Genomic DNA, 25830 nt, shown 5'->3' with positions numbered 1-25830 from the left:
AGTATTTTTCAATTTCTGTCTGTGAGACCATCCCATATTCATTCTTCTCCTTCTGACTTATCTCACTTAGCATGATTCCTTCAAGTTTCATCCAAGATGGGGTGAAGAAACTGAAATCACCATTTTAATAGCTGAGTAGTATTCCATTGTGTATATAGACCACAACTTTCTCAACCACTCATCTGTTGTTGGACACCTCGGATACTTCCAGGTTTGGCTATTATAAATTGTGCTGCTATGAACATAGGTATACACAAATCTTTTTGGATAGGTGTGTTTGTTTCCTTAGGATAATTCTCCAGGAGAGGAATTCAGGGTCATAGGGTAGGTCCACTTCTAGCCTTCTGGAAGTTCTCCAGACTGCTCTCCACAGCGGTTGGACCAATTTACATTCCCACCAGCAGTGCAAGAAGGTCCTTTTTCCCTCACAACTTCTCCAGCACTTGTTGCTGCTATCTTTTCTGATGTATGACATTCTCACAGGAGTGAAGTGGTATGTCATTGTTGTCTTTATTTGCATTTCTCTGACAATCAATGACTTGGAGCATTTTTTCATGTTTTTTGGCTTTTTGGACCCCTTCTGTGGTGAATATTCTGATCATATCGCCTCCCCATTTTTGGATGGGGTCATTTGTTCTCTTGCTGCTGAGTTGGATGAGCTCTTTATGTCAACTTTTCTTTGAGGCATCCACAGCCACAACGCACTGGACTCCATATTTAAGGAGTCACTTAGGCCCTGGATTCATTTCTGATGCACTCTCCCAGGGGAAGGGTAGGGGGTGTGGTGGGTTCCTATGAGGCTAAGAGTGTCCCCCAAATACAAATGAGGAAACTGAGGCTCTGAGGAGTTAAACCACCACCTCAAAATATGGTGAGGCTGTAAGGATAGAGCCATGATTATAGTTGAGTTCAAACCTGTCTGCAAATTCAATGCTTTTTTTTTTTTTTTGCCTCTATGGTTATCACTGGGACCCGGTGCCTGATCCATGAATCCACTGCTTCTGGAGGCTATTTTTTTTTTTCCCTTTTGTTGCCCTTGTTTATCATTGTTGTTGTTATTGTTGTCATTGTTGTTGGATAGGACAGAGAGAAGTCAAGAGAGGGCAGAAAGAAGGGGGGAAAGAAAGACAGACACCTGCAGACCTGCTTCAGTGCTTATGAAGCAACCCCCCCCACCAGGTGGAGAGCCAGGCGTTTGAATCGGGATCTTTATGCCAATCCTTGAATTTGCACCATGTTCACCCAACCCACTGTGCTACCACCCGGCCCCAGTTCTATGCTCTTGGTCCCTCTTTTGCTGGTTGGTGCTGGGCTCTGGGGCTGGAGGATGATAGTGCTAGGTAGGTGAGTGGGGGTGTGGAATGGGAGGCCAAAGAAGGGACCCTCATCTACTGGAGAACTTTCATCCTCCCAGTGACCACTTGAAGCATTAGATATTTGAGTGCCAGGAAGAGGGTTCAACAAGCAGAGTGCTTGCAATCCTGAGGTACTAGGTTTGAACCCCAGCACGGCCACATGCCAGAGCAGAGCAGTGCTTTGGTCTCTCTCTTCCCATAAAAGCACACGAAGAAATCTAAACAATAAAAGAAGAACGTGCATTGAGCTGTCTGCAGAAGGGACCCTAGCGGGTGAGGGAGACAAAGTTCAGGTAGTGCTCAGAGCTCCATCATTTGGAGGGACCAGCACGTCGCAAATGGGTCATCAGTGGTCGTATAGGCCACTGCCAGTGTCAGAATGGGGTTTGACCTCAGTGTCACAGGCAGGCTCCAGACACTCACTCCCCTCTAGGCTATGCTGTCTGGGAAGTCCATTGATAAGACCTACCTAGCAATTCACTCCTAGGCTGGACTTAGCCTGGGGTCGTGGGGGGTACAATCCATCCTCACTTCTCTCCCCACAGGAATGTGTGCCTCTCTTGCCATCGTGCTCCCAGAGCTGCCCGAGGACATGTCCCTGAGATAAATTGTGGCTGGGACATCTGGACTTTCACGTGATCAAACCTAGTCATGTGCTTTTATGATGTGTCTCTGCAGATGGACAAAGCTGTTAGTCTAGAAGCCATCCCAGAAAAAGCTGTGGAACTCAGTACCCTGGGCGGTTAAAACTGTCACCCAGGGCTGGCTGGTGGTACACCTGGTTGATAGGGCATATTATAATGGGATTCAAGCCCCTGTTACCCCTTGCAGGGGGAAAGCTTCATGAGTGGTGAAGCAGGGCTGTAGGTGTTTATCCATCTCCCTTACCCTCTCAACTTCTCTCTGTCTCTACCCAATAAATCTATGACTGTATATGTCAGCTGTATAAAGTATAGTGAACAGTAAGAAAGGAAAGAAAAAGCCATGGGTATTTATATGTCAAGAGACATATAAAGGAGCATTAGACCAGTTTTGGGGTACAAAAGAGGCTTTTCAGAAGGGCATGAGTGGCAGAAAAAAAACCCTCAAACAACAGTGGTTTATCCAAAGTGGTTTACTGCCCTGTCCTGTCAAAGTTCAGCAGATCTCAGGCTCCTAATTTATTGTGTCACCACCTATGGCCTCCAAGCCTCTGGATGCCTCATGGTTCAAGATGATGACTCTAACTTAAGCCATCATATTCACATCCCACCTTCTAACACATTGCCCACGAGTGAAAGGTTGATTGAATCTAAAAATCAAGTTGATCTGCTAGCAGTCTTTTCTGATCTTTTGATCTTCAATGCAGTATAGGCACAGGATTAACGCTGTAGAGTACAGGACCAGAAGGTAGTGCACCCAGTTGAGCACACTTGTCACTATGTGCAAGGACCTGGGTTCAAGCCCCCAATCCTTACCTGAAGGGGTGAGAGTTCAGGAGTGATAAAGCAGTCTGTATGTGTTTGTCTTTATCTCTCCCTATCTCCACTTTCCCTCTTGATTTCTGTCTGTCTCTGTCCAATAACAGTAAAATTAAACGTCTACTTAATATATATTTATCAATAGCTATGGAGCACAGAAGGATTTATGTAAGGCAAAGAGTTCACGCCATCTGCCCTTTCTACCCAGCTCTCCAGCAGCTGCTGTTCATGGGAGCCAGTCTGACTATGTGTAAAGGGGATGTATGTCCATCAGTCATACAGTCCCTCTGAGGGGTCACTGTCTCTGAAGGTCAGTAGCTGAGGTTGCCCTCCTCAGGGAGCCGCTTTGCACTCTGTAGCAGGAGCTCTAGTTGCAGAAGGGTGAGCACCTGGCCGTTTGCTATGAGGCTGTGAGAAAGTCAGTTCTGCCCAAGAAGGGAAGGCTTTGACATAGAAATGACTCCTCTGAAAGGACAAGGCGGTAACACAAGGTAGCAAGAACAGCTAGAGCACAGGTCCTGCTGCCCTGACACCCAGATCCTGAGTTCTTTCCCAGGCTCTGCGATTTTCTTTAGGGTCGCCTCCTTGGGCTGTTGGATGCCATAAAGCAGATTTCCCTTTCTGCAGTGAATTAATAACTCTAGTGCAAACAAACAAACAAACCCTGAGTTACTTGTTTTAAAAAATAATAATAAATTTATTCCATTCAGAAGAAGGCTTGAGTACTGCTGTTCCTGATGTTATCATGGCCACTTGGACTCTGTAGTGACAGGACCTTATTTACAGCAGGTGTCTGCCACTAATGCCAATGATCTTAATTCAACATCTAACACGGTTTTGACATTTCGGCGACACAGTTTCTCGGGTCTAAGTAACCTCCAGTTTCACTAAGTTACAATGGTTAGTGCTACTGAGAGGGATACAGCAACAGACGGTGCTGGGGGTAAATTGCCAGAACGACCTGGCATCAGGACGCCGATTCACTGTCCTACGGATTCATGATCTTGGGCAAGTGAGCATGTTGGTGGCTGTTCGCAATTTACAATGCAACAACCCCTCCTCCTGCCGAAGAGTGTCATCTGTTGTCTTGGGCAATGGGCTACTTGTGGAGAAACTACTTAAAAAGAGTTCCTCTGTGGGAGCAGACAGTGGCGCACCCGGTTGAGCGCATGTTACAGCGCTCAATGATCCGGGTTCAAGCCTCCAGTCGCCACCTGCAGGGAGAAACATGCAGGCAGTGAAGCAGTGCTGCAGCTGTCTGTATTTCCTTTTTCCCCTGTTGATTTCTCTCTGGCTGGCGTGGGGACTCCTCATTCTGAGCTTAGGCAGGGCATCCTGGGCGAACTGTTAGGTGCTGGGGTCCAGTTCTCCCTTTTGCGCATCCGTTTTGGGTCCCCAGCAACCTACAAGGCGAAAGCCCGCAAATCCGGGTCTGCGCAGGCGCACTAGTGCGGGGCGCGCGGGTCTCCGCCTTCTGGGCGGCGCCATTTCCAGGGGCGGGGCGAACCATCCGCCTCTCGCTAGACTGGGGGTAGGCCTCGTGGGGGGAGCCCGGTAAGCGTCCTCGGCGACCGCCGCGCGGGAATGTGTGTGTTGGGCTGGCGGGGGAACGGCGTGGCAGTGACGCGGAGCTCCGCGCGGCGCCCGTTGCGGTAGCTGGGCGACCGTGGCCCAGCGCCCGGACGTCGGAGGGGGCACTTCCGGTAGCTGGGGGCGGGCCTCGCGGGACCCGGAAGTGCGGCGCTGGTCGTGCTTACCCCGCCGCGGCTGCTGCGGCTGCGGCCCCGGCAGGTGAGCGGGGCCTGGGGAGGGGCGGGGGCCGGCTGTTGGGGGCTGGGGGCTGGCAGAGGCTGGCGATTGGGCACGGGGGTCGCGTGACTCCCGCGGAGAGACGCCCCTGCCCCTCGGGCGGGCGCGGCCTGGATCCTCCGCCCCACCCCTCGCTCTCCTCTCTTGGGCTGTGAGAGCAGGCGAGTGGGGCCCCGGGGCGTTCGGAGGACTCTTCTCCGTGGGGCATTGGAGGAGGGGCCTTCTCAGCCCTGCTCTGATCTTTATTCTGTGCAGCCTCACTGACCAACCAGCCCCCAAGGACTGGTGTCTGTCTCCTACACGCCTGTCTACCTGGCTCCTGTGTGCAGAGGGCAGTGCATGAGAGAGGTTGTATATATGCAAATGTTTGTATGCAAATATGCCAGTAAATGAGCACTGCTCAGCTCTGGTTTGTGGGGTGCTTGGGATTGAACAGGTGACTTTGGAGCCTAGAGCATTAAAGTCTTTTTGCATAACCACTATGCTATCTCATTAATTAATCTATAATTAATATGTTTTAATTGAAAATAATTACTTAGTAACACGAGAGAGAGGGAGAAAATCAGTATCACACTGGTACATGCGATGTTGGGGTCAGACTCAGGATATCATGCTTGCAAGTCCAGTGCTCCAGCCACTTTGCATGTCATGCCGTCTGCAAAAATACACATACATATGTGTAGATATGTGTGTGTGTATCATTTATTACATTGGGGAAACTGACGATCCTTCCTAGCCGACTGAATCCACATGGATCCCACTCACTTTCAAAGCCAGCAACAAGCAGCTCCTGACAGCTTTCAACCTGACCTGTTGACTGGCTATGGAAGAAGGGCAAACGCTAGAAGAAGAAGAAGAGAGAGAGTTACACATGAGACAGAGGGGAGGGAGAAGCCAGAACACCACTCTGGTACTTGCAGAGAAGGGACTTGAACAGGCAGCCTCAGTCGTGAGTCCAGTGCTCTACCAATTGAATCATCACCCCAGCCACTGTATACATGTATGTGTACGTACATACAGACATGCAGTAAAGATTCACTCTCATAGCTGAAACTAGGTGTGGGCACGTATATTCCCACCTGGGGAACTGGGCAGAGAGGCAGCTGACGCTCCTGTCAGATTTTCAGCCGATGAGCCCTGCTGAGCGAACTCAGCTTCACAGTGTCTGAGTTCACACAGTCCTTCCCTCCTCAGCAACATCCCACTCTAGTTCTGGAGACTTTTTTTTTTTTTTCTCCAGCTTTCCTCTGCTTGAGTTATAGTCCAGTCACCTCTTGGGGATTCAGGTCTTTCCCATCCTCTGTGTTGGCTCCTAGCTTCTATCCAAGGAGTCTCATCTCCTCTGGGATACCAGGATGCCACCTTCAGCTCTGTGTTCTGTGTCTGGAGCTGGGGGTGGTGGTGACAGGGGGCTGTGGACAGGAAAGAATTCTGTAGTTATGGATGGGAAGACTGGGGAACAGGCCGACATAAGGGGTGCAGAAGTGAGAGCTTTGTTCTCGGTGAGTACAGTGCCTAGCAAAGCTCTTTTCCTAGAGTATCTTGCCATCTGGTTGAATGCCTTTGGAAATACCATGGGGTAGAAAATTTTTATTGTAGTTTTCATCTGGAAGGCTTTTTTGTTTGTTTGTTTTTGTTTTTTGCCTCCAGGGTTACCACTAGGACTTGGTACCACTATGAATCCACTGCTCCTGTTGGCCATTTTCCCCATTTTTGTTGCCCTTGTTGTTGTTGTTGGATAGGACAGAGAGAAATTGAGAGAAGAGGGGAAGACAGAGAGGGTGAGAGAAAGATAGACACCTGCAGACCTGCTTCACCTCTTGTGAAATGATGCCCCTGCAGGTGGGGACCAGGGGACTCCAACCAGGATCCTTGTGCCTATCCTTGTGTTTCATGCCATGTGCACTTAGCCCTCTGTGCTACCACCCGGCCCCGTGGAAGTTTTTTTTTTTCCTTTTTCTTTGTAGCAGCCTCTCTGATTTCCTGCTTCAACACCATGTGGTGTTGGCACTATCCTGAGCATTGTGAGTGCCCTGAGTTCTGGGTAGGTGATGATCCCAATTTACAGGTTAGGTGAGGGAGTCATGGAGATGCTAGATGATTTGATAACGGATCATACAGGCATGAAGTAATCAAGTCGGCATTTTTTTTTTCTCCCCAGTCAGTCTTATTTTGAAGCCAGCACACTGGCTGGACCTGAAGAATCATCTGTGATGCTTGTTAGAAATATCAAGCCCCACCTCTTGGGGTTCTTGCTTAGAGCAGAGGGGGCACCCAGGAGTCTGTATTTTTAGCAAGTACACTGGGCGATTTCATTTTGCAAGGCACCACCCAAGGAGTCTCTCCATCTGCTGGACTTGAAAGTGAGAGTATTTCCAAGGCTTCTTGTTTTCTTTGGTGCTAACTACTGTAAACTCTGCTGCCCTGCCCCCATGCCTGTCGGACATCTCTGGACGCTGCTGGCCTGCAGTACAGGGGATTTCCAGACTGACCTAACCAGGTCACCAAAGGCCTCCTTCTTCCCATCCAGTGGCATCTCTGGAAATTCTTGTCATTTCTGCGCAGGTCTGGAGTTTTCAGAAGGTTCTCTTCTGTTGGCCCAAGAGTGAGAAATCTTTGCAATGGCAACAGTCTCTGAGATCTCAGGCAGGTGAATCTCCCACTACATTTCTCTCCCCTTTGTTTGTCTTCTCTGGTTTATGTGCAAGACTTAGCCAACTACAAACAGGTTGGTCTGATTGAACTGGCTTGCAGGGCCCCCGGGGCTTGGGAAGGGCCAGAGGAGAGGCAGAAGAGGTGAGACTCCACCTTGAACTCAAGCCAGGCATGGGCAGCATGGAAGACATGGAAGGACTTTTAGCCCCTCTGCTTAGTCTCCTGCTCCCTCCTCTGTGGGGTAATAGGCAGCATCCAAGTGTCGCCTTACTACCTTCTGTCCAGTAAACATTGATTTCTCGTGGAGTTCTTCCATACACAATGGATACACTTGGCAGGATTTGAATCACGCGAGTTGACAGAAACTTCTTTGATAACCCAGGAATGGCCTTCCTTGGAAGGGGCCTGTGAGTTCCCAAGGAGAACACCTTTTCTGCTGTGTTGGGGTTCTATACAGGTCCATTCAGCCCCCTTGGATGGTAGTGCCCCTCAGGTCTTTCTGAACTGCATGCCTGTACACTGCATGTTCTACTAGTGATTGAAAGAGGGGCACTGAGACTTCTTACTCCCATTGCAAATCATGTTTGAGGTGTGGAGGCCCCAGGTTTGATCCCCAGCACCACCAGAAACCAGAGCTCTGCTAAAAAAAGAGAAAGAAAGAAAATGCCATTCACGCCCACTAATTTCAGTGGCTGTTATTAAAAGATCTGGGAGTGTTGGCAAGGCTGTGGTAACTCCTTAATGACTGGTAGGACTGTGGGTGAGCCGCCGCTGCGGAAAATAGTGTGGCGAGTCCTCAAAAGTAAGTTTAGGGGCCAGGCAGTGGCGCACCTGGTTAAGGGCACACATACAGTGTGCAAGGACTCAGGTTCAAGCCCCTTACCCCCACATGCAGGGGAAGCTTCCTGAGTGGTGAAGCAGGACTCTTTTCCTTTCTACCTCCTTCTCTCTCCGATAATAAATAATAACAAACGATTTATAAACAGAATAAGTTTAAACATAAAATTGTTGCCCGAGCCAGCCCGTAAAGACGTGCAGACAGAACCCCGGCTCACTCTCTGCACACCAACGCCCAAAGCAGCCAAGCAGCGTCGTTCAGTGGCCAAAAGGTGGAAGCACCACGTGTGCCCGCTGACAGACGAGCAGGCGGACAGAGTGCGGCGTATCACATACAGATAGGGTGCTGGTCGGCTCCCCAAAGGAGGGCGATGTGTCTGGGGAGGGAGCTCAGTGGTAGAGCACAGGCTTTGCATGTATGAGGCTGTGAGTTCAATCCCTAGTACAAAAAAAAAAGAAGAAAATAAAGGGATGGGTGGGGGAGATAGTATAATGGTTATGCCAACAGATTCTCATGCCTGAGGCTCTAAGGTCCCAGGTTCAATCCTCCACACCACCATAAACCAGAGCTGAGCAGTGGTCTGGTAAAAACAAAGGAAAAGAAAAAAAGGAATTTTTGACACATGCTACAACATGAATGAAGTATAAGGAAGTTAGGGTGGGAGCATCCAGTGGTACACCTGGTTGAGCACACATGTTATAATGTGCAAAGATCAGGGTTCCAGCCCCCGCCCCCTCCGCTCCCCACCTGCAGGGGGAAAGCTTCTCAAGCAGAAAAGCTGATCTGCACGTGTCTCCCTTTCTCTATCTCCCCCTCCTTCCTTGATATCTCTCTGCCTCTATCCAGTAAATAAATAAAGTAAAATAAACATCCCCCCTTCAAATAAAAAGAAGACTGGCTAAGTGAAACAAGCTCTTCACAGTAGGTCGCTCATGGCCCGGTTCCTCTTAAGAGAAGGTGTCTCGAGTAGTAAGTAGCTGAGCTCAGAGACGGAGCAAACTCTGGTTGCCAGAGGCTGGGGGAGAGGAGATCCAGTGTCCCACTGGGACCAGCTTGGTGTGGGGTGAAATGAGGGTTCTTGAGGTAGACGGTGCCCATGATGGTACAGCGTAGACTATCCTTATGCCCGCACACCCAGACACTTCAGAATGGTCAGCTAGTGTGGTCTGCAGACAGCAGAAGTTGTGGCCTGGGCCCTTGGGGGCACCCCATTCCTGCTGGGGAAACAGCTGGCTTCCTCCATGGCCATGCTTTGGGGAGCTCATGGGACACGTGGGAGGGCGGCAGGAAGTCTCGGGGAGAAGCAGGGGTTGCTTCCCAGGGGAGATGGCATGCCAACGCTGGGCAGCCATTCGCAGGCTGGGAAAGGTGTGGGGAAGAATGTTCTGGGCAGAGCTGCTGGGCTGGGAGCACCTTGTGGGCAGGGCCCTGACTGTATGGGGGGGGGGGGCTCTGACTACTCAGAGGGGGGTCTTTTGACTGTACTGGGGGGGCCACTTATCAAGTGACTCAAGTCTGTTCATGCTGGAACTTGCAAGCAGAAGAGAAAGAATGGTGGGGTCGGGGTGGAGAAGCAGCCCGAGGGTGGGTAGTGGGCAGAGAAGGACCTGGGAAGGTAGGTTTGGGGTCAGATAACACAGGGCCTCACGTGCCAAGCCAAGGAGCCCAGGACACTGAAGGCCAGGGCACTGGGGAGCTATAGAGGGTCAAGAGCTCTGATGGGCTGAGGAAGCTCTGGTCTCCTTCCTTCCTAATTATAAATTTATTTTCTTTTTATTTCATGGAAATTGAGAGGGAAGGGGGGATAGAGAGGGAGAGAGAGAGAGAGAGAGAGAGACACCTGCAGACTTGCTTCACCATTTGTGAAACTCTCTCCCCCCCCACCCCCCTGGCAGGTGGGGACCAGGGGCTTGATCTTGGGTCCTTGAGCACTTGTAGTGTGTGCACTTAACCCGGTGTGCCACTGGCTGAACCCTCTCCCTTCCTTTCTTCCTTTCTCTCCCTCCCTTTCTTTCTCCTTTTTCCTTCCTTCCATCTTTCCTGCTCCTCCTTGTTCTCCTCCTCCTCTTTTTTTTTTTTTTTTGCCTCCAGGGTTGTCACTGGGGCTTGGTGCCTGCACTAGGAATCTTGGAGGCCATTTTTTCCATTTTGTTGCCCTTGTTGTTGCTATTTTTGCCACTGCTGTTATTGCTGGATAGGACAGAGAGAAATGGAGAGAGGAGGGGAAGACAGAGAGGGGGAGAGAAAGATAGACACCTGCAGACCTGCTTCACCGCCTGTGAAGGGACTCCCCTGCAGGTGGGGAGCCGGGGGCTCAAACTGGGATCCTTTCGCCAGTCCTTGTGCTTTGTGCCACGTGCGCTTAACCTGCTGTGCTATCACCTGGCCCCAAGATTTTATTTATTTATTTATGAGAAAGATAGGAGGAGAGAGAGAAAGAACCAGACATCACTAGGTACCCGTGCTGGTGAGGATTGAACTCAGGACCTCATGCTTGAGAGTCTAATGCTTTCTCCAGTGCACCACCTCCCGGACCACATTACTTCCCTCCCTCTCTCCCTTGTGGCTATTCTCTCACACTTGCCAGCCTCTGCTGGATCCAGAAGATAGTAGGATCAGACAAGTGACGGGGTCAGATGTGAGCCTGGGACCCCACCCCATGATGACCCCCCCCCCACACACACACACACATTGCTGAGAACATAGAGATTTATCATCCTGGACTCTGAATAGACTCCCCCTCTCTCCCCCAAGTCTGGAGCAACCCCACAGAGAGCCCTGGTGGTTTGAACTGAGTGTGTCTGGGCTTTGACCTTAATCTCCCTCCTTCTTTAGGCTTGTTAGGCCTGCTGGCTCAGCTCCCCAGGTGCAGATTACAAAATGCAGCACAGCAGGAAGCTTAGGGAGCTGCTCTCCCAGGGGCCAGGCAGGAGGGGCTCCCCTAAGTGGCTGGGGTGGGGGTGCTGCCTGGGAGAAGTAGTAGGAGCCGGCTACTCAGGAAGTGGCCTGTCCCCAGACAGCAGTACTGATCGGAGCTGATTGCTATGGATCCCGGCCACACCCCTCCAGCCGGTCATGTCTCTCCGTTGACTGGTGCTGTCCATCTCTGGAGCCATCTGAGGTTGGGGGTGGGGGGTGGGGGCCATGTGAGACGTGCTCGGGTGCAAGAGGGGAGGGATGGACAGAGTGTGGGAGCTTGAACAAGAGATTGAGGCCTGGGCCTGCCTGTCCCATTTCCTAGGGAGCAGTGGAGGCAGGAGCTATGAAGCCTCCCCTGGCTGCCTGCTTTGGGCTCCCCCTGCAGGCTCACAGCGGGGTGAAGAGGCCCCATGCCCTTGGGGCTCACTGGGGTCCTGGGAGCTGGGGACAGAGGACAGCCCTGGGCTGGACTCTGCTCATACACAGGCCTCTCCTTGAGCGACCTGGTGCAGACGTCATTAAGAGCGGCCACTAATTAACTCTGTGGCTCTGTTTCCTGGGCTTGACCTGGAAGCACTGCTGTGATGAAGGGTATGCGCCCAGGTTCAAGTTTCCTCCTGTGAGACCCTGTCCCAGTAGCTGCTCGGGCTGGAGTGTGGACCCAAAGAGCCACAGCATTGGGGGGTGGGGTCACCCAGAACCTGGTCTGTATGCTGGCGGTGCTGGCCATCATTTTGGAGAGGAAGGGGGTGGGGGTGGTGGAGCCTGGGTGGACCCCTGCCCTGGGTGGCTCCGGCCCCATCTTCACTCCATCTGTTTCCTTGCTAGAATGTTCTTTCTTGCGCCAGACTTTATTTATTTATATTTCAGGGCATAAGCAGAGAGGAATTGAGAAGGGAGGGGGAAGATAGATGGAGAAAAAGAGACACTTGCAGTACTGCTTAACTACTCATGAAGCTTCCTCCCTGCAGGTGGGGATTGGGGGCTTGAACCTGCGTCCTTGTGCACGGTAACGTGTGTGCTCAACTGGGTGCATCACTGCCCAGCTGCCAACAAATATTCTCCTTTAAAAATTGTGAAGAGGGGCCGGGTGGTGGCGCACCTGGTTGAACGCACATGCTATAGGGCGCAAGGACCCGGGTTCAAGCCACCGGCCCCCACCTGCAGGGGAGAAGTTTCACGAGTGGTGAAGCAGTGTTGCAGGTGTCTCTGTATCTCTCTCCCTCTCTATCACCCCCTTCCCTCTCAATTTCTGGCTGTCTCTATCTAATAAGTAAAATAAAGATAATAAAAAAAAAAAAAAGAAAGAAAAAGAAAAAGTAAAAAAAAAAAATTGTGGAGAGAGACCACAGGAGTGGTTACCACCCTGGAGGGGTGGGTGGGAAATAAGGGGTGGGGTGGGGTCAGATTGCTGATTTTAGGGTGTTAAAAAAAAGTAATCTGCTTGGGGGTGAGAGTTCCCCTTAGGGCAGGGGCAACCACCTTTACAGCTCCCTGGGACAAGAACTAGATAAGCAGGCAACCGCCAGAGACCTCCACCAGATGAATGGAATGATGTGGGTTGCTGCCCGGACCAGGATTATCAGGTATGATAGTGAGGTTTAGGGAAGAGAGGATTCTCCTTAGAGTAAAGCCCTGAGGCAGAGGAGAGAGGTTTGGGGAGTTTGTAAAAGTAAGACAGTGGCTCTTAAAACACTGTAACCAGAGGAGGACAGCCCTCAGGCCTGGGAAGCGGCATTCCCAGTCTGTAAACGTGAGAATTGGTAGAAGGTGATGTACATACCATGTGATGAGGGATGAAATACCCTCACCCTACACTGCCCATTGCCTTTTAAAATCTGAATCAAGTAATTAATTAGATAGAGTCAGATAGGCCATGAGGTAGAGAGAGGATAAAAGAGAACACAGGACCAAAGCTTCCTCCAGCGGGTTGAGGGCCGCACTCGAACCTGGTTCATGCACAGGGCAAAACATCCCAGTGAGCTATTTTGCTGGCCTGCGGTGCTTTAGTCCCAGCAGGCAAAATACAAAAGGAAGCAAAGGGGGCCGGGTGGTGGTGTACCTGGTTGAGCGCACATGTTGCTATGCATAAGGACCCTGGTTCGAGTCCCCGGTCCCCACCTGCAGGGGCAAGGCTTTGCGAGTGGTGAAGCAGGACTGCAGGTGTCTCTCTGTCTTTCTCCCTCCATCTCTCCCCACCCTCTTTATTTCTGGCTGTCTCTATCCAATATATACAGATAATATTTTTTTTAAAAAAAGGAAGCAAAGGGGATCTTTATGAGAGTATTCACCAACAAGAGAGTAGCAGGCCAGAGCCAGCTGCAGACACTTTGACCAAAGACGGATGGTGGCGAGAACAGCTCACTGCAAAGAAAGCAGAGAAAAACTCTGACGTTAGATGGGAAATCTTGTGGCTGGGCACAGTGACATTTTTCATGTCTGTTGGCTTCTGACTTATTTTGCAACTTGTCTGTCTCCTGACAGGGCGGTGTCCCACTTCTTGGAGATCAGATCATTTGTCCTTGGTGTTCTGCTTGGTTGACAGACGTGGTGACAGCAGAATTTGAGAATGAAAGACATACACTGTGGAAAGAGAACAGGAAAATAGGACAGATGGGGGAGTCGGGTGGTAGTGGTTTAAGCGCACATGGCGCAAAGTGCAAGGACCAGCATAAGGATCCCGGCTTGAACCCCCTGTTCCCCACCTGCAGGGGAGTTGCTTCACAAGCAGTGAAGCAGGTCTGCAGGTGTCTATCTTTCTCTCCCCCTCTCTGTCTTCCCCTCCTCTCTCCATTTCTCTCTGTCCTGTCCAATAACAGTGACATCAATAACAACAATAGTAACTACAACAATAAAACAAGGGCGACAAAAAGGGAATAAATAAATAAATATTTTTTTAGAAAGAAAATGGGATAGATGGGCAAATGTAGAGGGTCGTGGAAACGAGATGATGATGGTATAAAACAAGGTGCCAGGGGGAGTGTGGCCGGTCTTCAGGTGTCGTGCCAGAGTGCCTGCTTTGTTTTCTTTTTAAAGATTTCGGTTATTTATTCACAAAGAAGATGGGGGAGAGAGTGAGAGAGGGAGAGAGACACGTGCCAGACATCACTCCGGTACATGTGTTGCCAGGGATTGAACTCAGGACCTCATGCTTGAGAGTCTAATGCTTTATCCACTGCGCCACCTTCAGGACCCCTTTTTTTTCTTTGAAATTGTTAATTAAGATTAATCCTCCACAGCTGGAGCCGGGATTTGACTGGAGGGGCTGTGGGCTCGCTCCCTGCTCTTTGTGTTGTTTTACCCGTTTATCATGGGTGAAGGCCAGCCCCCCCAAAAAACTCAGGAAGACTGAAAACAGAAACTCCTTCCTGGGGCCAGGTGGTGGTGCATCTGCTTGAGTGCACATGCTACAGTGTGCAAAAACCCAGGATCAAGCCCCTGGTTCCGAACTGCTGGGGGAAAGCTTCACAAGTGGTGAAGCAGGGCTGCAGGTGTCTCTCTGTCTCTCTTCTCTATCTCCTCCTTCCTCTCAGTTTCTGGCTGTCTGTATCTAATAAATAAAGATAAAACAAACACACAAACAAACAAAATCCGCCTAGGCCTCATCTGGTAGCTTTTCAGACTGCAAGGAAGTTCAGTGTAAGGAAACCAACGGGTAAGGGCCTGATGATTTGATTTGTCTCTCTTTTAATTTTTTAGAGTTTTATTTATTTTCATGAGTGAGAGAAAGACCAGAGCCCTGCTCAGCTCTGGCTTATATTTTGCGGGGAATTAAACCTGGATTCTCAGGGGCCTCAGACATGCAAGTCTGGTGCTCTCCATGGCCCTGGTTTAAACTAATTAATCGGTTAGTTAATTCACTTTGCAGAGCCAGGCAGGGCCTTGTACACAAGCAGTGTCACTCTTCCAGGACGCTTTTTGTCTCCAGGGTTATCGCTGGGGCTCGGTGCCTGCACTATGAACCCACTGCTCCTGGAGGCCATTTTTTTTCCATTTTGTTGTTACTGTTATGATTGTTGTTGTTGTTGCTGCTGTTTTTGGATAGGACAGAGAGAAATTGAGAGAGGAGGGGAAGACCCAGAGGGGGAGAGAAAGATAGACACCTGCAGACCTGCTTCCCCTCTTGTGAAGTGATCCCCACTGCAGGTGGGGAGCCAGGAGCTCTAACTGGGGTCTTTGCGTGGGTCACTGCTCTTTGCGCTATGTGCGCTTAACCCAGTGTGCTCCTACCCACCCCACCCACCGACACTCTTTCATTTGATAGACACAAGAGATACGCACCCACAGAGAGAGGGGGAGACACCTGTGGTGCCAGGGCTTGAACCCCGGGGCACTGACTCGGCCCCTCTGCTTTGTCTCCCCTCCCAGCCCCCACCCGTGGGACGTCAGGAGAGTGAACAGCCCAGTCGTTGGGGGGCATGGCTGGACTCGTGCTGGAGAAAGAAAACTAAACCCGGCCCACAAGGATTGGGAATGGCTCTCGGGCCTGGGCGGGTGTTCATGACACGGGGTGGGACAGGCCTGCCCCATAGCTTGGAGTCCGCAGGCTGCTAAGGGTGGTTGTGGGGACCTCATGAGAACCCCAGGCTCTGTACTGCCTCCCCCGAAGAGCTGCAGGCTGGAGGCAGGAAAACAGGCTAGGGGACAGCCCCAGAACACACGGTCTATTAAAGAGCAAAGAGCCATGGAGCCAAAGCACAAACACGGCATATTTCCAGACTTTGTGTCTGTCCTCCCTCCCTCCCTCCCTCCATTCCTTCCCTCCAACTCCCTTTCTTTTTATTTTTTTATTAGTGATTTAATAATGATTAACAAGATTATAAGATAAGGTAACAGGGGTACAATTCCACACAATTCCCACCACCAGAGTTCCGTGTCCCATCCACTCCACTGGAAGCTTCCCTAGTCTTTATCCCTCTGGGAATATGGACCAAAATTCTTACGGGGTGCAGAAGGTGGGAAGTCTGGCTTCTGTAACTGCTTCTCTGCTGGACATGGATGTTGGCAGGTTGATCCATATTCCCAGCCTGTTTCTGTCTTTCCCCAGTGGGGCAGGGCTCTGGGGAGGTGCGATTCCTGGACACATTGGTGAGGTAGTCTGTCCAGGGAAGTCAGAATGGAATCCTAGTAGTCTCAACAACTTGGTGGCTGAATGGCGGTAAGATATAAAGCAGGACAAACTTTAATAATCAGGAACCCAAAGGTAAGAATAGAGCAGGTGAAATTTGGGGTCCTCTGGTGACCAACCTCCATTCTTATTTTTGCCATCAGGATTATTGCTTGCACAATTCGTCTATCCTGACAGAGTCTCCCTCCCTCCCTTCTTTCCTTCCTTCCTTCCTTCCGTTCTTTTTTTTTTTTTTTTTTTATAAGAGTGTGACAGAGAAGCAATGGGAGAGAGAGAGACAGACAGACAGACAGATAGACAGACCATGCACTGCTCCGCTCCTTGTGAAGCTTCTCCCATAGAGGTGACCCCTTGTGGTGCCCCGGGGGCTTGAACCTGGGTCCTCACACATGGCAAAGCGTGTTCTCTATCGAGTGAATCACCATCCAAGCCTCCCTGATGATTTTTTAATTGGGACAGAGAGTGGCCAGAGCAGCACTCTCATTTGTCGTGCCCAGCTTGTTTTGTCTGGTATGTTTTGCATCCTTGGGGATGGAACAAAAAAGGCCTGTCCTCTGCCACTCAGCCTTGTTCCTGCCCCAGGCTCCCCGCCTTTTCTCTGCTGCATCCTATCCTGGGGGGGGGTGGGGGGTGGGCAGAGGCCGAGAGGTGTAAACATGGGCCTTCCTCTGATTACACAGACCCTGGGGCCAGACCCGGAACCCGCTCCCTTGGTTCTGCTCGGAGTAGCCCCTCACCATCCCCCCAGCGTGTGGTGTGGCCAGAGGCTTCCTGTGCAGTGGCTATCACCCCTCTGACCCTTGACCTGGAACCTGCTAGCAGGGAATGCTGGTCTCGGGTGACAAGCTGCCACCCTCTCTGAATTGGTGGTGGAAATGAAGACTCAGCAGGTCTGGAGCGCAGGCCTCCCTGGAGACCTGCAGGACGTGGCCGAGGGACACAGGCCTCAGCCTGGCCCGGGAGGCTCAGGTGTGTGGGCGACACCCAGCTGGGAAGAAGGGCTGCTCTCCTCTTCCTCCTCAGGGCTTCTGGCCAGGGGACAGCAGCCTAGGGACATGGCACTGGTGTCGTCTCCCCCTTGGAGTGGATGTGGTCACCCCTCCCTCCATAGGGGTACTGTGTCACAGTACCTGTGAGTGCTCAGGAGAGGTGGCACATGCACAGTCGCTCTGTCACCTGGTGGCCCACACAGCCACACCACTAGCCATGATCCTTCTCAGTCAGACTCCAGTCACAGCTGGGCCTCCTCATGGAAACAGACATCCCAGCTCTCGGGCCCTGCCCTGCTCTCCCTCCTTGGAAGACAGGGACTTGGCATACCTACATTTTCTGCAAGCTTGTCCCCTGAGGTCCACACCCAAACCTGGCATCTCAGGCCTTCTAGCCCAAGGGCAGACAGCAGATAATGGAGGAGGCCTGGCTTGATGGTTCTTTGTCAGTCAGGTGACCTTGCACCTTGTGTCTGAACCAGAATGCCTTTGGGTATGATGCAAGCTCCTTGTGGACTTTGCTGGCAAATGTCACCTCTGTGATGGCTCCAGGAGACCCCACTCCTCTCCTTTTACAGATGAGGGAACTGAGACCCACAGGAGGACCCTTCCAGCAACGCTAGCCCTTGATTCCAGAGTTCTTCCTCGACTGCCTGGGGCTGCTGGCTCCCTGTTTATGTGCTTCTGTGGGTATGGGGATCCTCCAGACTTGTGGAGTGCTGGAACCTTTCAGAAACAGAACAGTGTGTCTTGAGAAAAAATGACGCCAAGGCTATAAAACGCACATCTAGAAAAAGCAAAATCCAGACAGACACAGGATCCCACCAGCAAACAGGCAGCGAGTACAGAGGGCAGTGCGTTTGTGCTTCCTCTTCTCAGCCCTGAGCTCCCTCCGGGGGCCTGGCTGTGACCCTTTAGTCAGCAGACACTCGATGTCCCTTGAGGCAGAGTGACTGGGTGAGGACTAGGTCCTGTGTCCTGACATTCTGGGTCGCTCAATATCTCTTCCTCTGGATTCCCTAGGGGGAAATTTTAGTGACTTTTTTTTTTTTCCTGTTCTGCTTCAAAAGATGACATGCATGTGACAGTCTGTCTGTGGTACATGGGGAGGTCTGTCATGGCAGAGAACACTGGAAGAAAACTTAAGGTTCTGTGATGGCCAGTATTGAGGCATTTGGAGCTGGTTGGGCCCATGACAGTGAGGTCCCCTGAGCCTGGCGTGTGCTGTGAGGGCTGGTGTGTTTCTGGCATAGAGAGAGCTGGTCAACACTGGGGCCAGATGTCCTTCCTTCCCAGCTGCCTGGCTCTTTCCCCTCTGCTCCTGGGGAATGTCACCTGCAGGCACCCTGAAACACTGTGGCTGGGCCTCTGGCCTCTGGGTGCTGTTCATAGTCAGAGCAGCACAACCGAACATGCTCACAGGTGGGACCCGGGGAGTGGCAGCGTCGTGGGAAAGCTCCAGTTTGTCTTTGGTGGGTAATGTGTGTGGGCTGGGGGTCCCAGGCTGCCCCTCCTGATGGCAGCATTGCTCTGTGTTAACAGGGAAAGATGGAGACCCTAAAGGACAAGACGCTGGCGGAGCTGGAGGAGATGCAGAATAACCCGGACACCATTGACCGAATGGCCCAGGAGTCCCCTGAGGTAGAGCAAGCCTGTCCCAGGGCCCCTCAGAAAGGCCAGCGGAGGGGACTGAGACCCTTCTGAAAGACACTGGCTGGTGGGGAGACTGGGTAAAGTTCACCTCACTTTTCTGTGGGCTCCCCCCTGGCTTCAACCCTGCCAGAGCAGCCCTGAGGTCTCCGGCCAGCATTCTTGTCCTCCAGGACCTTTTGGGCACTGTGTCAGGGAGTCCACGGTCCCCACACATCCCAGCAGCCCCTGCACTGTCACTCCATTCTGGGTCCAAGGCAGCTTCTCAGAGTAGGGGTTCTGTTTGCTAGCTGCCTCCTCCCAGAGCCTTGCTGGCCTGTCCCCAGGGGGAGGCCTTCTGGCTGGGCTCCACTTCCGGTTTGATGCTCTGTAACCACTGTGACCCCTCGGGGCTCCTCTCCACCTTACTCCCGGGGATGGAAACACCCTCTTGTCTTTTCGGAGCGCTCCACTGTCCAAAGCCTTTCCCTGGCCTCCCCGACTGTCTCTTTGACCCTGTGATTTCTCACTGGGGTCAGCTAGTGACAGGAGGTGGCCGTAGAGCTGGGCGGCCCTACAGTCACTCCTGGAGTGGCCTTGTCCTGTCCATCCCTCTGGAAGCCACTGCTTGAGGCCTTTAATGTCAGGGAGAGTCACAGACACACATCAGCAGCTCCCTCCATCAGCCCCCAGCATCCATTTTCATTTTCTGTGGTGACCAGGTGTGGCAGCCACTTCTGTGACTTCATGGTGCGACCAGAGAAAGGGAACCACGTCCTCCTGCTTCTGCTTCCGCCTCCCAGAGCACTTCTGCTTCTCCTGGGGAGGCGGATGTGGACTTTGCTTATGCCCTTGCTGCCCCCCTCCCTGCCACCCCTCTTCCCAAGTGGGCAGCCTCTGCCAGGCTGGAGAGGACAGGCCACGGGGCTGAGGAGAGGCGTGGGGACTCAGCGTGACCTGTCTTGTCACCCTGAGCTGGCCTTGTCTGGGTTCCGCTCCAGGCCTCACTCACACGACCTGTTTGGCTCAGCTCTCCACGCCTCCACCCTCTTTTCTGATGGAGCACCAGTGTCTCTGGAATCACAGTGTTGGGAGAATTCCGAGGCCTGCGCCCAGGTGCAGGGGATTCAGTAGAAGAGATTCCCTGACATGGTCACAGCTGGTTAACTCCAAGCTGGAAAGGCCGATAGAATCCGAGACAAGCAACTAGTGTGTGAGCAGACACAGCCCCTTGGGCAAAATGCAATTTGAATGTCTGGCGTGCAGCCGGGGCTAATGATTGGAAATTTTGGAGGGGGAATTCCCTCAAAGATCTGGAGAAAGTCAGCTGGGACCAGCTAAGCAGACTCCAAGGCCCCTCCGACTGGGTGTTATTCTATTCCCTCACAGGCTGTAAACAAGATGGAGCTGCCCTGGTGTGTGAGGAGAGCTGGGATGTGAGGAGAGCAGAGAGCAGGGGCTTTCTGTCCATGGGGGAGAATGTGGATGCAGAAGAAGGTGCTGGAACCATCCTCATCTCATAGATGGCTGGTGTGGGGGTTCCACTGTGAACCCCTAATGGAGAAAGACTGGGGAAGGCTGTGGGGAGAGGGGCAGACAAGGCTGAGGGCAACAGCGATGTAGTGTGATTGGCTGCTATCAGCCATGGAAGACTTTTTAATTAAAAAAAATTGTATTAGTGACTTAATAATGATTTAGAAGATTGTAAAATACGGGCCCGGGTGGTGGCACACCTGGTTGAGCGCAGGTATTACAATGCGTAAGGACCGGAGTTTGAGCCCCCACTCCCCACCTGCAGGGGGAAAGCTTTACGAGTGGTGAAGCCGGGCTGCAGGTGTCTCTCTGTCTCTCTCCCACTCTCTCACCCCCTCCCTCTTGATTTCTGGCTGTCTCTGTTCAATAAATAAAGATAATAATAAATAAATAATACTTTTTAAAAAAAAGATAGTAAAATAATAGAGGTATAATCGCACACCACTCCTACCATCAAAATTCTGTGCCCCCCATAGTAACCGTCATAGTTCTCCCAAGATTATAATTACGGGTTGGTGTGTGTGTGTGTGTACAAAATTGTATATTTCAAGTTGATGTGTTTCATTTCTCTATATTCCACTTATGAGTGAAATCATCCCATAGTGTCCTTCCTTTTTCCTTTTCCCTCTCAGATAAGAGAAACCACACCTGACATCCTTAGGTGTTTTCCAGAATCTCTTCTCTCTCAGCAAAAACAAAGGTTTCATGTGACCAAAGTCCTGGGTCCCAGTGGAATTGGGTTTCAGAGTCCTCTGGTCATCTTACCCTAGCACTTCCCCTTCTGGATGTATGGGCCAGAATTCTCTTTGGAGGTGCAGAAGGAAGGAGTTCTGGCTTCTGTAAGTGCATCCTCTGCTGGACATGGACTTTGGCTGCTCGATCCATACTCCCCAGCCTATCTCTTTTCCTGATAGGGTAGGCCAGTCATGTAAGTTTTCATAGCTCATAAAAACAAGCCTGTGGTGGGGGTGGGGGTGGATAGCATAATACTTATGTAAAAGAGACAAAAGGTTCCAAAAAGACAAAAGGTACCTGAGGTTCCAAAATCACAGGTTCGGTCCCCATCACTACTATAAGCCAGAGCTGAGCAGTGCTCCAGTGAAAACAAAACGAAACACAAGATTGAAACTTGTCAATGTGCAGGACCCTAGCCCATGGGCTTGCCAGGAAGCTCCAAGGAGAGATCCACCATGGGGCAGCTTCCATTACACTGTAGGCTGGGCAGATCTAGGCTGTAGATCTGGACAGGCCCCACACTCCCTGGACCCCAGCAGGCCTGTCAGTGGAGTAAGCTGTGCTGTCCAGTCTGGGGCACAGACAGCAGGCTCCCATCTCTGAGGAGAGAGACATGCAGTGCAGCGAGCTCCCCACAGTGGACAGGCTGCCTGGTACCACGTTGAAGCTGGTGTCACTGCACCCCCGGGGTGCTGAATCCTCCGGCGCCTCCTGGTCTTTAGGGTGCGGTCCCCGCTTCCTCAGAGGTGGTTGGACCACACTGCCACCCTACCAGCTGGAGGAGACAGAGGACTTGCTGACAGGAAAAGCGCTGTTCAGCTGGGGGAATCTTTTCAGGGAGGCACGTGCAGACTCAAAGGTCAGTATTAGGGCCTCAGGTTGCCACAGTTCTCCCATGTGGGTGGGGCCGCCCTGCTGGCCTCAGTTGCCGCTCTCCCCTGAGCAGATCCTGGCCTTTCTCACTCCTCTGCATAACTTTTATTTTTTTGAGTGTCTGAGGCCCATCAGGTCACCCCAGTTCACCTCAGAGAAGGTGTCTGAACCCAAGGATAAGTGTTGGGAATTTCAGTGCCTTTCCTTCTGGAAGCTTCTTTCTTGGATACTTTCTTGTATAAGCGTATATAGCCAGGACTCCACAGTTCCTGGAATGTCCCTGCTCCTCATTGTTACCCCAGGTGACATGTCATCCCTTAGTGTTGTGTCCTGGGTTGACCCAGCACCCCGATGAGGGGCTGGGTGGGCCCTTAGGGGAGGTGCCTGGGCTGGAGGCATTGCTCAGGACTGACCCAGGCCTTTGTGTCTGATGCTAACTGAGGGGCTCCCCTCTCACTGAGAACCTGGTCCCGCCTGCCACCAGCCGAGTGGTTCAGACGACCAGCGTCTCTCCCGCTTATTCAGGTTCAGGACCTGCAGCTGGAACGGGAGATGGCGCTGGCCACCAACCGGAGCCTGGCCGAGCAGAACCTTGAGTTCCAGGAGCCCCTGGAGATCAGCCGTTCCAACCTCTCTGACAAGTACCAGGAGCTGCGCAGGCTGGTGCAGCGGTGCCAGGAGCAGAAGGCCAAGCTGGGTAGGGCCCAGGGAGGTGGGGACTCCTCTGTACACGCAGGGTCCCCATCCAGGATGGTGTAGGGAGAGCTGCTGGGATGCACATGGGGACCGATTCTCTCTCCTGTCCCAACTTGGCCTTCTGGGGGAGCCACTAGGCTGGAACTTGACCAGGTCACAGTTAGAAAAATGGCTCCTAGGTAGCGCAGCGGATTAAGTGCAGGTGGTGCAAGGACCCGAGTAAGGATCCCGGTTTGAGCCTCTGGCTCCCCACCTGCAGGGGTCTCACTTCACACGCGAGTCTATCTTTCCCCTCTCTGTCTTCCCGTCCTCTCTCCATTTCTCTCTGTCCTATCCAACAACGACAACAATAACTACAATAATAAAACAACAAAAGGGAATAAATAAATAAAATAAACATTTTTAAAAAGGGCTCCTGAGGCCATAGGTTGAGCACACACGCTGCCATGCGCAGTGACCCGGGGTTGAGCCCCACTCCCCACCTGCAGGACTGCAGGTGTCTCTTCTTTCTCCGGCCCTCTCTATCTCCCCCTCCCTACTCAGTTTCTCTCTATTCTCTTCTTTCTCCGGCCCTCTCTATCTCCCCTCCCTACTCAGTTTCTCTCTATCCTAGCCAGTAAGATAGAAAAATAAAAATGGCCGTCGGAGGTGTTCCCTATCTCTGTAGCCTTCTGTCTCCTGTGAAGGGCTGACACTCTGGTGGCAGAACAGGATGGGGGCTGAGGGGTGTCCTGAGTCCCCCTGCCACGTTGCCCTCCCCCAGCACAGACACCCCCGGAGCCCGCTGTCCCAGATCCAGAGACAGTCTCTCTGCTTTCTCCCTGCAGAGAAGTTTTCCTCGGCACTGCAGCCCGCGACCTTGTTAGACCTGCTGCAGATTGAAGGCATGAAGATCGAAGAAGAGTCTGAGGTGTGCCGGCCACTGACAGCCCTTTCCTGTGGACCCTACACCTGTGGGGTGGGGGCCACGGGGATCCCAACAGCCCCCCATCCATGGGGGTGACATTTCTGGGAGGGAGAGAGAAGCAAGCAGTCAGCACCTGTACAGTGTCGGGGTGAGAAGTAGGTGCGGGAGAAGGCTCCCTGCTGGGGCTAGAATAAAAAAGAGGGGTCTCCTGGGTGACAGGGGTCGGGGAGTTGCCAGCAGACCTCTTGTCTTCCAGGCCATGGCGGAGAAGTTCTTGGAGGGTGAGGTGCCCCTGGAGACATTTCTGGAGGCCTTCTCCTCCATGCGGATGCTGTCCCACCTGCGTCGGGTCCGTGTGGAGAAGCTCCAGGAAGTGCTGAGGAGACCCAGGGCAAACCCAGAGCCACCAGCGGGCGGGCCTCCTCCCCGCCCGCCACCCCCACCATGCCCATCCCCCCAGCACACTCCCCCCCTACCCGTGGAGCAGCCCCCACCACCCCTGCCCTCCGCAGCACTCCCCTACCCACTCCCCTACAGCCCGTCCCCCTCCATGCCTGTGGGGCCCACAGCCCACGGCTCACTCCCACAGGTGCCCTTCCCTGCGGCCACCCCACCTCCGGCCTTCCCCCGTCACCCCTCAGCCCAGCCGGGGCCCAGGGTCGGCCCCAGCTACTCCTGGTCTCCAGGGTACCCTGTGGTGGGGGGCCGGCCAAGCACTCCTGGCTATCCTCAGCAGGCATCCTACCCCTCGCCCGGAGGGAGGCCTCCCTACCCCACGCAGCCCCAGCTCCCCGGCTTCCCTGGCCAGCTCCAGCCCACAGGCCCCCCTCGGCCGCCCTACCCCCTGGGCCCCGCCCCTCCCTATGGCTTCCCCCCTCCTCAGGGCCCTGCCTGGCCTGGGTACTAGCTGCCACCCTGGCCCTTGGTACCCCTCTCCCCTGTGCCACCAGCCCTGTCCTGAGATTGAGGCTCCTGGGGGTGGGGGGTGGCGATGGGCAGAGGTGGTGCTCCCTGTGGACTTGGAACACAGAGGCCCCAGGAAGACTGTGTCATGGAACTCTCTGCCCTCCCCAGGGTGGAAGGGAGCGCCTCCTCCTGGCGGTGGGCTTGAATTCCGTTGGTGGGAGGCAGCCTGGGCTCCAGGCTTCCTCAGGGTGCACACCTGTGCATGTGTGTGGGCATGTTTACATGCATGTGTGGGGAGCCTGCTGCGTCTGTGCTCCTGGACACGGACCTAGACGCAAAGGCCTCTTGATGACAGATGGCTTGGCATCTGGCCCACACCTCCCCAGAGGTGGCCTGACATGGTGTCTACACTGGGAGCCACAGCCGCCACATCCCCGTGGTCACTCAGGATGGCCGGCCCCACACACGTGGCTAGGCTGGCTCAGGAGAGAAGAGACTTAGGAATCCCACCCTGTGATAGCCTTTATGGATGAGTAGAGGGCTCGAACCTGGGCCTCACTTGCTCAGAGCCTGCATTCTGACTCCCACCCCCTGTGACTGGAAGCCCACAAAGCCATAACTGAACTCTGACAAATATCAGCAAAACGGACCCCCAGGGGGATGGGCTGACGAACAGCATGATGGTGGGGCCACGAGGGGGACCCCAGGACTGGCTGGCGCTGTCCAGAGAATCGGGGGTCCCCTGGGGCCCACTGGCCAGAGAGTGAAGTGGAATCTGGGCTCCTCTGATAGAGGGCCAGGCTGCCTCCCCATACTCTCTCTCCTCTTCGGCTCCTGCTTCCGGCGGGATGGTTTGGAGATACAGCACATCCGTCCACCCCTCTAGTGCCTTGAATCTCCCTTGCAGTAGCCACCCCCCCCCCCCCCCCCCCCGTGACACCCTTCCCCGCCCCCACATCCCTCCTGCTGGGGACATCAGCAGGTGGCCTGATGCTGACTTCCCAAATGGTGCTTTTCGGAACACCATTACCAGGCAGGAGCCCACGTCTTATGAATATACAGGACGATCGGGGCTTCCTCCACCCCCGGAAGTGACGACACTAGACCAAAGGGGTGCAGTGATCACATTCACTCGTGGCTTTCACTGGGTGGGAAGTCGTCTGTGCCTTGAAACGTCCACCACCTGGGTCCTCAGCCTCAGTGGGAGCAGGGGCGGGGCAGTGAGGGCCTGGAGCTCCTGGTGCTGCCTGCCCCTCAGCCTGCACCCCTGCCCCCCTCGCCCCCCTCCCCCCAGTCGTGTATGGAGACGTCACAAGCTGCTGGTTGTGAGTCCCATTCGGGGGCGTCTGAGTGCTGTGCGTGTGTGGAGTTAGTTGCCATAATAAACGTTGAAGACTT

The 25830-nt window shown here is 53.0% G+C and overlaps 2 protein-coding genes across 5 annotated transcripts in view; one reads left to right on the top strand and one right to left on the bottom strand.

Moving 5' to 3' along the window:
• LOC103110491 (pepsin F-like) overlaps positions 1-7160 on the bottom strand; it is an 18097-nt gene extending 10937 nt beyond the window's left edge. The window contains 3 exon segments of the mRNA XM_060175747.1: positions 4161-4218; positions 4396-4773; positions 7122-7160. Coding sequence (XP_060031730.1) covers positions 4161-4218; positions 4396-4773; positions 7122-7160 — 475 coding nt within the window.
• VPS37C (VPS37C subunit of ESCRT-I) lies at positions 4290-25830 on the top strand. 4 transcript variants are annotated; one of them, XM_007519654.3, is made up of 5 exons: positions 4290-4369; positions 18696-18794; positions 22449-22620; positions 23447-23529; positions 23783-25830. In XM_007519654.3, exons 2-5 carry the CDS (start codon positions 18702-18704, stop codon positions 24431-24433), a joined length of 999 nt encoding a protein of 332 aa, XP_007519716.1. In that variant the 5' UTR covers positions 4290-4369; positions 18696-18701; the 3' UTR covers positions 24434-25830. The 4 variants fall into 4 exon arrangements, with proteins under 4 accessions (XP_007519716.1, XP_016042136.1, XP_060032269.1 ...); XM_016186650.2 differs by lacking the exon at positions 4290-4369 and adding an exon at positions 4376-4606; XM_016186649.2 differs by lacking the exon at positions 4290-4369 and adding an exon at positions 16845-17133.

The sequence above is a fragment of the Erinaceus europaeus genome, chromosome 17 (assembly GCF_950295315.1).
Source record: "Erinaceus europaeus chromosome 17, mEriEur2.1, whole genome shotgun sequence".
NCBI classification, from domain to species: Eukaryota; Metazoa; Chordata; class Mammalia; order Eulipotyphla; family Erinaceidae; genus Erinaceus; species Erinaceus europaeus.
This window is presented reverse-complemented; position numbering and strand designations above follow the sequence as displayed.

Bases quoted from the DNA above. Each gene is read 5' to 3' on its own strand.
- VPS37C (XM_007519654.3), top strand. From the start codon at position 18,702: ATGGAGACCCTAAAGGACAAGACGCTGGCGGAGCTGGAGGAGATGCAG. The intron at 18,795-22,448 runs GTAGAGCAAGCC...CCGCTTATTCAG, and splicing joins TGGCCCAGGAGTCCCCTGAG to GTTCAGGACCTGCAGCTGGA. The intron at 23,530-23,782 runs GTGTGCCGGCCA...CTTGTCTTCCAG, and splicing joins AGATCGAAGAAGAGTCTGAG to GCCATGGCGGAGAAGTTCTT.